The 16,142-nt window shown below is 41.6% G+C and overlaps 1 protein-coding gene across 2 annotated transcripts in view; it reads left to right on the top strand.

Moving 5' to 3' along the window:
* The window catches only part of CPS1 (carbamoyl-phosphate synthase 1), a 144,163-nt gene that overhangs the window by 81,230 nt on the left and 46,791 nt on the right, over positions 1-16,142 (top strand). For both annotated transcript variants that reach the window (XM_025202494.1, XM_006022276.3), the window contains exons 22-24: positions 9,465-9,606; positions 10,825-10,890; positions 11,477-11,540. In XM_025202494.1, the coding sequence (XP_025058279.1) occupies positions 9,465-9,606; positions 10,825-10,890; positions 11,477-11,540 (272 nt within the window). The remainder of the gene's footprint in view (positions 1-9,464; positions 9,607-10,824; positions 10,891-11,476; positions 11,541-16,142) is intronic.

Below are 16,142 nucleotides of genomic sequence, written 5' to 3'. Positions count from 1 at the left end.
AGCAAAGAGAGAACCTGGGAGCAAAACCTCCTTTTAAAGGCAATGGGACACATGGCCCCAAAACAGGAAGACATCACGGAAAAATCCCACTGTAGATATCCAAGTGCTTGATTAGTGTCTGCCATTAACTGTATCCAACATTACTTGTGAGCTCAATATGCATAAAAACCGGATCCTGTGCAGACCCATCAGCTAGTGTGAGTCAGAATAGCTTCACTTTAGTGGAGCAGAACTGATTTTAAATCTGCAGAGGATTTGCACACATCCTCCCTTTTCCCTGCTCTGCCAGTGCTAAGGGGACTGCTAAAATTATCTGGAAACGTAAAAAGATGTCAGGGCCTCAAAAGGATTAGTGATAAGTCACCAACAATATTTATGTAAACTGATGTATCTAGCTTTATTAGTTAAAGTAGCAAGTAGTGACAATTGGCTTTTCTCTTTAGCCTGCATGCTAGACATTGTTTTCCATGTCATTTAGGGTGATTTTTGCATTCATTTTTAGGCAGTTTTACACCTTGAGTTTATTCCCAGCATTGATATTTTTGGTTTGAAATATGGGAAAATAGCCCAGCATACCATGGGCATGATGTTTCAAGGGAAAGTGGGAGCATCATATTTTGAGGACTTCATGGTGGTGAGAGGTGAAGGTGCATTTTACTTGGTTCTTACATGATTTGAGATATTTTTAGGGTTTTGACCCTTTATTTTTCATGGTAATTTTTCTTTTTCAGTAGAGTAAGACTGGGCCCACTCAAATTCAAATGGGAATTAATTAAAGGGAGAAGTCCTATGGCCTGTGTTATATGGGCCATATATAATATGACTAGATAACTGCAGTGGTCCTTTCTGGTGTAATTTTTTCTAAATCCATAAAACAATTTGGTTCCTTTGTGCTTGATGGAGTAAACAGAGAGAGTGAGAAATCTTGTGGGAAGTATTGTGACCTTCATTTCATTGAGGGGGAGGGGGCAGGAAGTGGTGAGGGAACACAGAGAGTGAGTGAGTTACCCAGTGATTTTGGTCTAAAGCAAAGAATTGAATTTAGATTTCTTGAGTTCTAGTTCAGTGCCTTAATCCCAAAACCACCCTTCCGCTTTGGTTAATTTTACTTGAAATATTACAGTTGTGTAATTAAATCCAGCAGAGGAATGGTGACACACATTGCCAGTTAATAATAGGGTGTTCAGTGATTTTTGTGCTGAGATCGTGAGGATTTTTCAGAATCTATTGCTTGTTATGTATGTACATCAACATATAATAAGTGGAAGTGGCTTTTCTGTGACACGACTTCTCATATAAAGACTGGACAACGGCAGTCCTGAATGGAGACCCTGTGGCTCTTAATTGGGTACAGAATAGGAAAGTAGGAGGTGACAAAGTGGGGGTGGGATCTGATGAGCATTTTTAATAGGACTCTGTTCAGTGGCCTCCAGGGCTAGGGACAGGCATTACACACAAACCAGTTTACGTGATCAGAATCTGATTTAAACCTGTAACGGAACAGATGTTCAGTGCACATAAACTGGTTTGAAAATGGCTGAAACTGGTCTGAGATAAACCTGGTTAAATGTAGTATCAGACCTGACTGATTTGGGTCAAACCAGTTTATGCAGCATCTGTCCCAGACCCCTTCCTGATTTAAGTTAAATCAGAATCTTCCAGCATCCCAGATGATTTGCAACTCTGGGGGCTCTGCACTCTGTTCCAACTCAGCAGGGCTGGGCCCTCCCCTCTGCTCCCTGGGTACAGCTCCAACAGAGACTGCAGGTACACTACAGGCTTCCTCCTGCTTCCCACCTCACCACTCCCTGCTGAAGCAGGGATTCTCCCCTCCCCTCTGCCTTAAACAGACACCTCTCAGCATTAGTTAGCATACCAGATGCTGGCTATGGTTGCTGCTGTGGGAGACGAGACAGACAGGACAGTGCCACTTAGGGCTTTTTGGAGCGAATCAACAGGTAGCTGGTAATATCCTTTTGTTTCTTCTTTGGAACAAGATGTTTAAGAAGAGCTTGAACTAATGAGAAATCCTTTTGTTTTGATGATGGAGTGAAAAATGCTCCCTGCAGTGTAACTAAATCCCTTTTGGCTCCCTCGCTGACCAGTGTGTGTGTGTGTGGGGGGGGGTCACCCTAATCAAAGTGTCCTGCTGGGGCCTGGCCATGCTCCCCCTCAGCTCAGCACTATAGAAGGGAAGGGAGGGCTGGTCTAGCACCCCACAGCTTCTAGCCTGAGCCACTGCAGGCATGTGCCTGCATTTTTTCAGTCCAGAGGGGATGTCTGTGCAGTCACAAGCTGATTCAGCCTAGGCAGGTTAGATTAACCTGCAAAGAATGAATCAATTCAGGCTCAGGCTTTTTGAATGTCTGTCCCTAGCCCAGAAGTCAACAGAAAGTTATTTATTGGGAATTCCTTTTCCAAGCTCGTGTCCTTGGGACTGTAAAAAGTATGTGTTTGAAAATGGCTCACTGAAAGCATGACTGGACTTCAAAACATTCCATAGCAAAGCTTCTGCAAATCACAGCCACTGGCATTAAAGCTGAGTTCCTGCATTTGGAGTCTGAAAGAGTCCAGAGGAAAAAAGATCAGAGGGTTATCAGTAAACCATATTCTTTGTAGGTGGGTGCCACATGCCTGCCCTCTTCAAAAATAGATTTGAGCTATAGTTTGCAGGCAGATATGAAGTGAGCCTACTTGCTCCCAGTAAGGGTCAGGGATTGTAGGTTAGATCTTCAGTTGGTGTGTATTGTAGTAGCTCCACCAAGATTCAAAAAGGTTGTATTGCCTTTCACCAGATGAGGAGCTGGCGCAGCATAAGTATGATATTCAGTTTTAACTATTCAGAAAGAAGATATTAAGGCTGACAGATACATGTTTCCTTTCTGACCACAGTGGAAAGGATGGAAGTCAGCAGGGAAAATGTTTGATTTAGCAGAAATTAGAAATATATATATATATTCAGGGGTATTGGTTGTAGCAATACATAGTACTTGAACAGACCTGGCCCTTTTGCTTTGTATGAGTATCATACAGAGAAATTTGATTTGTGTTATAAAGGCATTGTGTATAATTTTACATTCATATTTTTCTCCAAAGCCCCCAAATACATTGGCATACACTTTGCGCTTGTCGCACACATGTTTACATGTGTGTTCCCTTATATAACCATTTGATCTCTCTATTTCTAAATTTCTACATGTTCTAAAAATCCATCAAAGACTGAGGTGGCTCCTTTACGTAGGCTAAAAAATAGGATTTGAGAAGGCTATTGAGACCTGTTTCTTTGCTTTGTTTTTGCCTGCATTGCTCTTTCAGCTCATCCTATCCTCCAATATGTGAACTGTCTAGGTCTATGGAAATAATGCAGGGTTCATGTTACTTAAATCAAGATCTCTGCGATGAGATTTATTGGCCCTGGGACCTGACCCTCAAAGATGTAGAATGAGAGAGTGATTGCTGTTGAGAGAGCGAGAGTTGTTGGTTTACATGTCCTGACTCCCTAAATGCTCCTGGCGTTTTTGTCAGTCGTCTCATGAGTTTCTCCGGAGGAAAAATAGTAACAATCTGTCTCCTTGAGAGAAGAGGCAAGGAGACAATTTTTACACTGATCTCATTATCGTAATTGCAGCTTATTCTAAATCTTGTGAAACGTCAGAAACAATCAAGGAAATAGCTCTGAACCTTGTAGTAGTGGAGGGACAGTGGGAAATGAGAGAGAAGGAATATGCCTTTTACCCAATATTCCAATCTGAAATCAAGCTGGATTGCTAAATACACCAGGGGCCAGATCCTATTCTGCCTGTTAGGAGGCTAAGTGTGATCTAGCTAGAGTCCCTGAAAAACTAGAAATACACCTACTTTTGTAACAAGCTTTTATCTTACCTTCAAACCAGGGCTTGTCTATACCTTGATGGTGGCATGTCTTGGCCACCTGTCTGTGCCTGCACATCCTCCAAGTCCAGGAGTAAACTTGTGCACAAGGTTTGGTTTTGGGCGCTCTCAGGATCTCTGTCTACAGTGTGCTTGAAAACAGCAGCTGAGGGTGACCCCTCAGCAGCCTCAGAGGCATACTTCTGTTTGAAGTGTGAAGGTGGGTGCGATTGGCAGACCCAGGATTTAAAAAAAAAAAGCGGGGGGCCTGCAGGAGCAGCAACTGGCACAGCAGGAGTGGCTTCATGCCCTCCTCTCAGCCTCCCTCCCCCTGGGACAGGCTGACCATGCCACAGGAGCAGCAGCTTGGGACTTTTTTTAAGTCTCTGAATCAGGTAAGAATTTTCCTGCTCCGGCTCTTGGCACCCCTTCCCTTCCCCTCACACTCATCTGCACCTCCCTTCCCCTCCCCTTCCTCTTCCTCCCTACTTGTGCCTGTGGACCAACCCACTGCCACCTCTGTCCTGACTACTCCTGCCCTTCTCCAGCCAGGGTTGTGGGGAGCTGGGCTTGGCCAGGGACAGTGGTAGCAGTGGGTGAATTCTCCTTTTCCATGCTTGCCCCGTGTTGGTGGAGAACACCTGGGGGACCAGACAGGGAGGGCAACCCTGCCTGCTGCCACCACTGTCCCAGCTGAGTCTGGCTCCCAATGCATCCCGGCTGGAGTAGGGCAGGAGTAGCTTTGGAGCTCCCTCCATTCCCCCCACCCCCACTGCCTTGGGTCAGCCAGGGACTGTGGAAGCAGCAGGTAGGGGAAAGAGGAATGGGAGGAGAGAGGAGAAGCTGCTGAGCATGGAGAGGAAGGGAGAAGGGGGGTGGGGGGATTCTTACTTGCTCCAGGGACTTAAGTCCATGGTTGCTACTCCCATGATGTGGCCCAAAAGAGGGTGCGACTGTCCCATACATGCCCTCTGGATCTGCCCCTGGTGGATGCAGCTGGGCAGTGCATGTGGAAGGGGAATGCTTGGGAATAGCCTTGCCACAATAAATTGCCCCTGGGGTGAAGACAATCATTCAATTACAAAAAGCTAGGAAAGAGGAGGGGACAGGCCCACTCACCTTTTATGTTCAAGTTTTGTGCAGGGTGGAATAGGATCTCACATGATGGGGCACTTGCATACCTCAAATGCTCACATTAGCTACTGGCTTGGACCCCAATTCAGGAAAAACCCCTGAACTGCATGATTAAATCCTTTAAATGTATGTGTAAATGACATCTTGCGTGAGGATTCACTTAAACCTGTGCCTACCTGAATCACAGGGTAAGTTTGGACTTTTTCACACACTTGCACTCTACCTCTGCTAGCAATCACACTGCAAAACTCTTCCTCCAATAACTGCAGTGCTCGTTTTCACATGGGAGCTGGTGCTTCCTCCAAGCACAATTGTCTAGTATTACTCCTGAACTGGTGGATCAGATGAAAACCAGTCAAGTGGAAGAAAGGACCGTACTGAAACATGCAGGCTCCCTTGGTAATTGCAATGCTGAAGGCATTTCTCCAGTCAGTTAATAGATTTCCCCAGTTTCTCTGTGCCAGGTGAAAATTTCCTCATTAAGGAGAATATATTCCATTTCCTTTTATCATTTATTATTGAAGAAGTAGTGAGAGTGGATGGAGTTTCAGAGATGACAGGGTAGAAATTTAAACAAAAACAACAACAAAAAATCCACACTGGAACCTGAAAAGAGAAGGAGAGAGATTGGCAAAAGGCTTGTATTGTTTATAAACTGCAACATACACAGGAGACCTAGCTTTGTGGGAAGTGAGCTGCACTGCCTAACCGTTAAATGATTATGGCAGTGTGTAAAAGTCTGATTGTCTGGTTTGAAGCTCTAGAAAGTCAAACTGTCATTTTGCGGAGGCAAATAGTGGGAAATGAAGTGTTAGAGAAGGCTAAAATTGCTGCCACTTAATCTCCCTTTGTTTCAGAATCAGTTACAGAACGGTGAGGACATTTAGTTGGAAGATTTTTGTCCTTGATTCATACACGCCTCTGGGTAAAAAGGGAGGGAGTCAGCAGGCCTGGGATTTTTGCTTCTCCTGTTTTTGTCTCATGTAGATGAGTCACTTGGGCTGGGGTTTTTTGAATCATTCAGCATTGGCCTAACTGTGCCTCCATTGATTTCTTGTGACTGAAGAGAACATAAGCAAAAGTTTCCCAGTGAAGTTACTTTGTGTAGAATTAGGCCAATATAACCTGAAAGATGTGGATCCATATCTGGATTTCAACTAGCTCAGAGTTTTCTAATGCAGCCTAGACACTCAGTTGGTATAAATGAGTGCTTGTTTTACAGCCTGAATACATCTGTTGGCAATCTAGCCCTGTGGTATTTCCAAATTTTTCATCTGGATTTCAAATACTTCACATTGTTTGGGAATATTTTAATCCAAGGGTTTGGTTCACGCCTAGTTCCATGATGAAATCCTGGCCCTGTCAATATTGATGGTAAAATTCCCATTAACTTCACTGGAGCCAGGATTTTATTAATTTTACTGATCTCTCTCCTTCTATGCACTTAGAATAGAGTATGTTTTCTCCTTTTTATACTTCATACACTTATACACTGTAACAATATACTATATTGGATATAGATATTGGAATATACTATATTCATTCTACCTTTTCAAACACTCTCTGATCTAGCTGCCACTACATCTTGTTTACTTGACCACACGGCAATTTCTTGTCTTTACTATACCCCTTCTGAATTCTTCTGAAACTCCCTTTCTATAACACCCCAGAATTATGTTACAATGAAGATTAGAAAATATAATATTTCATGCCCCATGGGTACAATATCTTACCTAGTCACTCATGTCATCCTCTATGAAATCAGTCACCTTCTTGTTTGACTACTCAGACTTCTAACCTTATCTAAGTTACTAGCCTCAGGCTAATGAATTGTGTCTTCTCAAGACTAAGATCCCTTTTTTGTATGATAATAATGGGATATAAAATGGAATTGAAACAAGCTGCAAATGAAGGCAATTTTCTTTCTCTGTCAGTAATCAAATGACACCCAGACTTGTGTCTTCCAGAGACAGGAGAGAGAGCATGTGCAGCAACAAACTCATTTCCTTAGGGTCTGGTCCACTCACTCATACTTAGGCAACACAGCATCTAAGAGGTAAATCGAACTTAGATGCATCTTTGCTAATTGCTGGTGATGGCGGGCATTTGTTTTGCCAGAGACTAGGGCAATGTTATTTGGTCTCTTCCCTTCTGTGAAAGCATTTGTGTGCTGCAGATTAGACACACGAAACATTAAACTACCCTCTGCAGAAGCTTTTCAAACATGCTTTGAATCTGCATCCAGCATTGGCATTTTCTATACTTGCTTTTTGGGCTGCTCTTTATTTGAAAGCAATTCATAAGCTGAATATACAGGATTGGCCTTAGGTGAGCAGGGGGATATTGTATTGAAGAAGTTGGTCTATGAGGAAACAGATCTCAGCAAAGCCACTAGATACAGCAGGAGTAGATTGTTCTCTAGAATTCTTATGTGCACCATTTATTGCAGTGAGCTTTAGATCATACAGGTCCCTTCTCTCTCACAGCTAGCAAACAGCAGTATTGGATAATGAGGCCTGAAGGGATTAAGCTGACATTACTGCATGGAACCCTTTGCTAGCATGATAGAGGCTCCAAACCACAGTTTCACTAATAGCAAGGAATTAATCGAACATATTTAATCTTTTTAAAATGTTGCTACTCAGAAGCCAATACTAGCTCCCATAGTCATATCATCCCATACTGCAGATGGGGAAGCCAAAGAGACAAGATGTGTCTTTGGATAGGTCACAGAAGGAGTTTAGAGTAGGGATTAGACTTCAAGAGTACCTAGCTCCCCACTCCGTTCATAGAGCAGTCTACCACCGACGTTGACTGCCCTGGGGCACACACCTATTTTAAAGTAGCCCTTTATTTAGCCCAATCTGTGTGAAGAATTCAGCCCAATGCCTCTCTTGTTCTTCAGCTTTCTGAATCATTCAAACAAACCAGTTTTTCCCCTCTCCTCCTCCTCACATAACATAATGCTATTTATTTAAAAATACCACAAAGCAAAGGATATAATTCAAGAGCTCTGATTTAGGAAAATAGCTTGTTTGTTAATCATTTCCTCTTTCCTGATTCAGTGCTTGCTTGCACATAAAATATTGATTTATTGGGCAAGCAAGGATGCTCTTGGCAATGAAGATGAAAGGCAGAAGTGCTGAAAAATATGTAGGCTTTTTATGTTTTTGCAAAAGGGTTGCTTAGGAAAAAATAGCTTAGACATCAGAGAGAGAGACAGAAACTTTGTCAGACTGAAAGGCAGAGGCAAAGAATGTCATAGATGCTTGTGATGGAAGGGGACAATGGGAGTGGAGATTAAAAATGCAAAAAAGAGAGCTGGCAAGAAACATTAGGTTCAGCTGAGAAGGTGCAGAGATGGTCAGAGAAAGCAACAGAGCTGGGGAAAGTCGCAAAAACATGTGAGGTGCCTGAGCAGAGAAGAAGCGGAAAGAACAATAAAATCTAGGAGTTGCTGAGAGATCTCATTTGAAAATAAATATATCATGGCACAAGGGACGGAGAAAGTAAATTGGGCTTACTTGTGTGCCTATTTTACAAATGAACCTTGGGAACTCATTGCCACTTGATAGCACTGATGCCAAGTGATTAGCAGGAATTTTAAAGAACTAGCCATTTACATAAATAATGAGAACTGCTATTATAGTAGGTGCGATAAATTATGCTTTGAGGAATATGTCAATTACAAACTAACAAGGGTTAAGGGGGATACCCTTTGAGTAGGCCATTCCATAATTGCTTCCTTTAGAGCTTTCCCTAAATCATCAAGCCACTCTTAAAGACAGGATATTAGGCTTGGCAGACCACTGGTCAGAGTCTGTCTGGTGTTTGCTACCTGTTTGAGCTTAAAATGAAAGAAGAAAAACAAATAGAAAAACAAAAAGTGGAGGAGGGAGTCAGACAAAGTGTGGGTGTGAGGATGTGGATGCGCTGAAGTTGAAGGAAGGTAACAGGCAGACAAGGTTCTTTGGGTACATCCAATATTTTTTATTAGAGTGACTCAAATAGTTGGAAAAAGGAAGGTAACAGGCACATATCAGTTATTTGTTCAGTTAAGAGTCATTGGTAACAAACACTGTCCTCTTGTACTGGATTGTTGTATATAAGTCTGATGCTACACCCAAGTGAAGCACTCATGGAAAGGACAAGGCCTATTATGAGTTGCTAAAGAGGAGCTCTCTGTTAGCTCAGAATAGTGACTCTGAATATGATAAAGAGGGCCATGAGTCCAATGCCTCATTATAAGCCTATAAACTTTAACTAAAAGCTTCTGTAAAGGGTAAGCAGATGTAATTTCTTGTGTACAAAACTGAGCACTTATGTTTCTCTCTTCACCTGATACATATACATTCTTATAGCAGGGGGCCCAGGGTGCAACACAGAGAATATAGGCAGAAGTGTGGTTTATGTCTGTTACCAGAAAGTGCTATATATTTTTTCTACTATATTTATCCTAGTGACTCAATTCCAGAAGAAACATTGAGGAGGGCCAAACAGATTGGCTTCTCAGATAAACAGATTGGGAAATGCTTGGGAGTGACTGAGGCCCAGAGCCGTCAGCTAAGGGTGAAGAAGAACATAATGCCTTGGGTGAAACAGGTACAGTATGAAGCATAACTGCCTTGGCAGCATTGCTAGTAGGGTGGGAACTTCTGTTGATTCGGGTAACATGAGATTGATATGCCTGTAGAAACTACATGGAGATGCAAATTTGAGGATGGAATCTTGGCTCCACTGAAATCAGTGGAACCAGGATTTCATTCTTGTGTTTTACTTCTACTGCCTCCTGCCTCCAACCTTCCAGCTCCAAATCCTATGTTGCGGACCTTAATGCAAAAATTTGAAACAGTGGGCTGAGTAAAAATGCGCTGCTTTTATTAGCCTCCACAGAGAAACACAAAATGTTTTCTCTCTTCTTCTGGGTGGCCCAGATTGAAACCTTGCCATTTAGCTGCAGGGAATTGTGAAAGGTGGAGAATACCAATGCTGGCCCACTACACTGTGACCGTGAAAAGTATAATCTCACTTTCTTGGTAGTAACTTTTTACAGGGTAATACTTTATTTTAAGTGTCCCATCATTATGGGTTCATTTAGTATTCATTGTGATAGCACTGAGTATAATGAGCTCATCTGGTATTCATGACGATGTCACAAGTGCTTTCATAGGTGTTCCATTGTCGTTTTGCCTCTCATTTAAGGGATGCTGATACTAAAGAGCTACCAGCTGGTTTTGTCCTTTAAAAAAAATCACTGAATGTTCTTGAACATGTGCAGAGAGCCCATCTGTATCTTCCAGTCCAGTTCCAGATGTCAAATATCCTTCTGCTCCCCAGCTGCTGTTTGCTTTCCATGTCCTCACCTAGCCTCCACAAAGTTGGCCTGCCTTATACTGTATTTTTTGCATATGGCACTGCAGTGCTAAATTTATTTGTGTGCCAAATATCCTTAATAAGGCCATTCCACTTATGACTGCATTTGTGGCAACAATACTTACACTTCTCCTAGAACCACAGAGTACTAGTTGTATTAATAATAGTAATGAGTGAGCAGGATATTCTTCTATATAGTGCTAACAACATAAGGCCATGTTATTCATTACTCACAAGTATTTAGGCTCTCAGTGGGGAGTAATGAAAATGGTTGAAAATTGGAAAGTGCTTTGCCTTTTAGCATGTAAAATTTCCCTTTCTGGGAAGGAGGTGGCAAGAAGCAGTGTGTGAGTGGCTGGATAGAAATAGGTCACAAGAAGGAAAAGAACAGAAAATGACCAAAAGAAAACATAAACTGGTCAATTTCTCATTTTTTCACTTTTACAGATTGACACACTGGCAGCAGAATACCCTGCATTAACTAACTACCTCTATATCACATACAATGGACAGGTAAGTCCTGTCACATAGTATAGTTGCTGTGTATTCTAATGTCTTTTCACTCCCTGATTAGACCCTAGAGACACTGCAATTAATTCTCATTCTTGGCAGCAGGTTACTGTTTCAGATGATGTGATGCCTAATCCACTGGAGCTGGGTAGAACTTTTTTCCTCTTTAAATATTGATGTAGTGCATTTTAGTGTTAGGGAGGGAACTTGTATTGATAGCACTCATGTCCTCTCTGCATATTACAGTTATAGCCAAAGCACTAGTAGTGCAAGCTTCTGCAATGAAAACGACACTGGCATACTGACATTTGGTATTAGGAAACTGTGTAGATCCATGAGTTACTCTGGCACTTCAGATAACTAGAATCTGAGGCCCTGAGTGTCATCTCAGTTAGGTAAAATTCCTATCAGTTTCAGTGGTGTTACCTGTTATCCCTAATTTACACTGCAACAAATTAAGATCAGACACATCCCCTGAATGTCTTACTTTTGGATATGGGCTGAACTTGAAAAACCATTTGTTCTCATAAATGCAGAGTTGGAGCTGCTGGGTACAGATCCTAATGACTTCTCTCTATTTCTGTCTTAGGAGCATGATGTAAAATTTGATGACCATGGAACAATGGTGCTGGGCTGTGGACCATATCACATTGGTAAATCGTACTTACAGCTCCTCTGTCCTTCTGGCACCCTAAAGTCATCTTTGGGAATTCTTGTGATTCATTTGTTCCTCTTTTCATATGGTAACAAAACTAGCCAGAACATGGTATATAATACCTGATTTCAAAATACAGAACTTGCTTTTTACATTTGCTTGGGGACATCGTTTCATGCCCTGGAAAATATAGGAGATTTCTTATTACTTTACCACTGAAATTTGAGAGCATGTTGCCTGTTTGTGATTTTCAGTGTCCTCCCCCCCCAACTTTTCTTACTTGCAGCTAAAAAAATCCTTGGAATCTAGCATCTTGTACCCATATTCATTGCTGTTACAGCTGTGTCATTTAAATGCATATGATTGTATTTGATGAATCCTTATACCTATCAATGAGAGTCTTTAGGTGAGCTGTTATGTCTATTAAGTGTCTTAACAGATCATTACAGGGGTGCAGGTTGTAGCCGTGTTGATCTAAGTACATAGGCAGACAAGGTTCTTTGGGTGAATCTGATATCTTTTATGAGACCAACTTAAATAGTTGGACATTTTTTTTTCTAACTATTTAAGTTGGTCTCATAAAAGATATCAGATTCACCCAAAGAACCTTGTCTTAACAGATCATTATGATATTTAAAAAGACCACCAACATAATTAAAAAGCATAAAGGTTTTCTAATGAATATTAGAGATGGTCAAATAGATTGCTGTGAATAATTTATTGAATAGTTTCCCATTTTTCTGTTCCAAACAATTTATAATTTTTAAATATTTTTTTTCATTATTTAGCTGTTTTATGTACAGTTTTTGGTATATCATTCACAAGTAGTTTGTTGAACGTATTTAATATCTGAAATTCAAACTGTGTTGTTCATTTTTTAATAGACATGCAGGTTACATGGTATATGTCTGTCCTCTGATTGGAGGGCCATAACTGAAACAGGTTCACTGTGAGAATATTGAGATGAATGAAATCAGAAAGAACACGTGGTTAATATTCTCTCATATTTGCTGTTTGAAAAACCATTTGTTTTTCAAATGTGAACATTTTCTGCCAGTAACATATTGACTAGAAAATTTGCAGAAGGTAAATACAAAAGGGCCACAATACTGTTGAGCAGTTCAAACAAATATTTGGGTAAACTATTTTGATGTGTTCACCTGAAACTAGTAACTATTGTGGATTAAGACCATGGGTGTGACTTTGGTTTTGTATATTTTGTTATTGAAATACTAGCTTTATAATCTCCAGTAAAGGGTAAATGAGACTAAAAAGCAGGGTTGATAGAATGGTTACTTTACTTCCATAAACCATTTTCTGTGCAATAACTGAGTTTTTCTTTTTTTGGGGGGGTGGGATGGGGATGGGGGTGGTGCTGGTGGTGTTCATATTAATCTGTCAAAAGCAGTTTAGCAAAACTTTTTATGGTGCTGTTATATGAAGCAGATGCACTTCAGTGGGATCCCTCCAGTTTTTTCTATATTCATGTATTTGTAAGGTTAAACATGGGGCCATGATTTTGGTCAAAATGTAAAAATTGTTTTATTTCTTGTGATTCCAAGCAGATGTATTCCAACCTTTCTTGTAGAAAATCTCTCAATATTTTACATTTCTTTAATACAGGCTTTTAAAGAAATCAACAATATATATTTTCAAACAAAAATCAGGCAGTTCTTACTAAAAATTGTGCTTTTAAGGTAATAAAATCATTAAAGGCTTTAATAACACTTTTTGGGGAAAATCACTGAAAATTTGTGAAAAACTGAAAATTGATATAATGCTGGCAGTTGTATACATTTTTTTTACATGACTTCCATTTTTATGGGATTACTTTTAAGAAAATTTGTACCTGTCTATCTGATACATAACATCATGAGTCATGTGTCTATCTTTAAAAAATAGCCTTTGTTCACAAACTAGACTGTTATTTTGACTGGCACAACTATATTACCTTCCCAGAAATTATTTCTGTATAAATAGTAAGCCACTACAGCGATGATTGCGAACATTACCTATTGGTTGCAATTCCCTTTTGTCTGTTACTGTATGTGCCTAGAATATACTTTTACAGCTTCTCCACTTTTCCTGAGTAATATTCCATATATTCAAGTGATGATCTCAGTTCACCTTTATTTCTCAAAGTTGAGGCTTCATACATATGTAAAGACATTTAAATAATTGAAATTAAATAAAACGGCTCGTGACCTGCTACTAACCTCTGTTAGAAAGGTCCAGTTTCAAATTTGGGATGTTTTTCATATTCAGCAGTCCATCAAAACTAAATATATTTCTCATTTCAAGATTCTAGCTTGATATGAATATGGAAATGAATTGTTTGTCTGTCAGAGAGTGACCTGTAACAACCATCTGTTTGTTACTAGATATTGTTGAAAGAACAATTATGCACAGTTTGAATTTCATACAGAACTTGCCACACAATTATGTATAAAATAACCATATCGATTCTTAATGATCATGTAATGACTGCAAACACATTATGATGAATTCAAGCTTTTTCATAGATCGTAAGCATAATCATTTAATGATGATCTTTAAATTTTAATACATATCATTCCCTGTTTATGATTACCCACTTACACATTGTAGCTTAGACATTAATATTATGTTAGCTGTTGGCACCATGGGCCTGATTCTTTATTGCCCTCCACTTTATTTAGTCATTAGACATAGTGGGTGCATCTACACATGTGTTTTACTGCAGAGTACACTAATGAACATGAGTCGTCAGTGTGATGAAGCCATCAGAAAAGCTAATGGCACTTTATTGTGCATCAGCAGATGCATGACGAACAGATCCAAGGAAGTGATACTTCCCCTCTATCAGGCGCTGGTCAGACCGCAGTTGGAATACTGCGTGCAATTTTGGGCACCGCACTTTAAGAGGGATGTGGATAACCTGGAGAGGGTCCAGAGAAGGGCCACTCATATGGTTAAGGGCTTGCAGGCCAAACCCTATGAGGAGAGACTAGGGCACCTGGCCCTCTTCAGCCTCCGCAAGAGAAGGTTGAGAGGCAACCTTGTGGCTGCCTATAAGTTCATCATGGGGGCACAGAAGGGAATTGGCGAGGCTTTACTCACCAAGGCACCCCTGGGGGTTACAAGAAATAATGGCCACCAGCTAGCAGAAAGCAGACTTAGACTAGCCATTAGGAAGAACTTCTTCGCAGTTCGAGTGGCCAGGGTCTGGAATGGGCTCCCAAGGGAGTTGGTGCTCTCCCCTACCCTGGGGGCCTTCAAGAGGAGGTTAGATAGGCATCTAGCTGGGGTCATCTAAACCCAGCGCTCTTTCCTGCCTATGCAGGGGGTTGGACGCGATGATCTATTGAGGTCCCTTCCGACCCTAACATCTATGAATCTAGGAATTAGCTCCACCATAAAGCATCGTTGTTTACACATGCACTGTACTATCTTATGAAGGAGTCATTTGCTACACTGAAACACACATGTGGATGGTGACTGGGACAGCAGTATTTGAGCTGGGGCAGAGCAGCCCTGGGCTGGCAGCTGACTTAAGGGGTGTCAGCCACACGGCTCTGGAGTTTCAGCACTCTGGTGCTCCAGTTAGCCCCTCCGCTGTCCAGTGCTGCTACCTGGAGCCTGGGGCTGATCCCCCGAGCCTGCTGTCAGCCTGGGGCTGCTCCTTCATGGCTCAAACTGCTGCTTTCCTGGGCACTTGTGTAGATGCTGCACCTGGGAGTAGTGTACTTCAGTACAAAGAGCTCCAGTTTATCGTGTTGCATTAATTGACTGTGTAGACGCATGCAGTGGCTGGATCAAGATGAGCAGGCTCATGTGGTTCGTGGTGCTGCAAACATTTTTGCAGCGCTACAAACCACACAAGCTGCACATTAATCAGTGTATGGTGCTGCTAATTTGCAGCACCATGGCAAAATTTTCTCCCAGGATTTCCCAGTAACAAAAAAAAACCTGGAAAAAAGTGGCGCAAACTACACCAAAGTGGCAAGTGTAGGGACAAATACAGAGACAGGGGAGCAGGCAGCGAGCCCATGTGCTGAGGCACCCTGTGCCCCAGCCAGCCTGGGATGACTGCTCCCTTTTCTCTGCATGCCACAGCGCAGGGGCTCCACTGTGAATCCTGTGCACTGAGGCACATGGAGCCCCAGCCAGCCCTTGGGCAGGGGTATGCACTGTGATGCAAAGTAGTGGCACAAATTTGTGCTGCTACTATTTGTGCTGCTGCAAAGTCACTCCCCTGCTTGTGTGGACCCGGCTGGCGAATGCAAAGCTGTTCTAAAACAACACCCTTATCTACTTTAACTAAACAACCTGTTGTTTGTTACTATTTCTATTTTTTGTTTTAATGTGTTTCTATCTTTAGACTGTAAGAAAGAGGCCATGGACCATGGTGTACGTGTAAGAGGTGTACATGTCTGGTCACCAAGACCTTTATTGCATATGTCTAGGCAAGAGTATGGAGGAGTGAAGTCTACCCAAGACCTACCTTTCCCCATTTAGACTCTTGAGACCGAATCTAAAGCTAGACCAAGACCAGATATTCAGTGCCTTGATGGTTGTAGCTTCTGCCACAAAGGAACAGATAAGACCTGCTGCTGATTGC

The sequence above is a fragment of the Alligator sinensis genome, unplaced genomic scaffold (assembly GCF_000455745.1).
Source record: "Alligator sinensis unplaced genomic scaffold, ASM45574v1 scaffold730_1, whole genome shotgun sequence".
Classification (NCBI taxonomy): Eukaryota; Metazoa; Chordata; order Crocodylia; family Alligatoridae; genus Alligator; species Alligator sinensis.
Note: the sequence above shows the minus strand (reverse complement) of the source record. Positions and strands in the feature narration are given on the sequence as shown.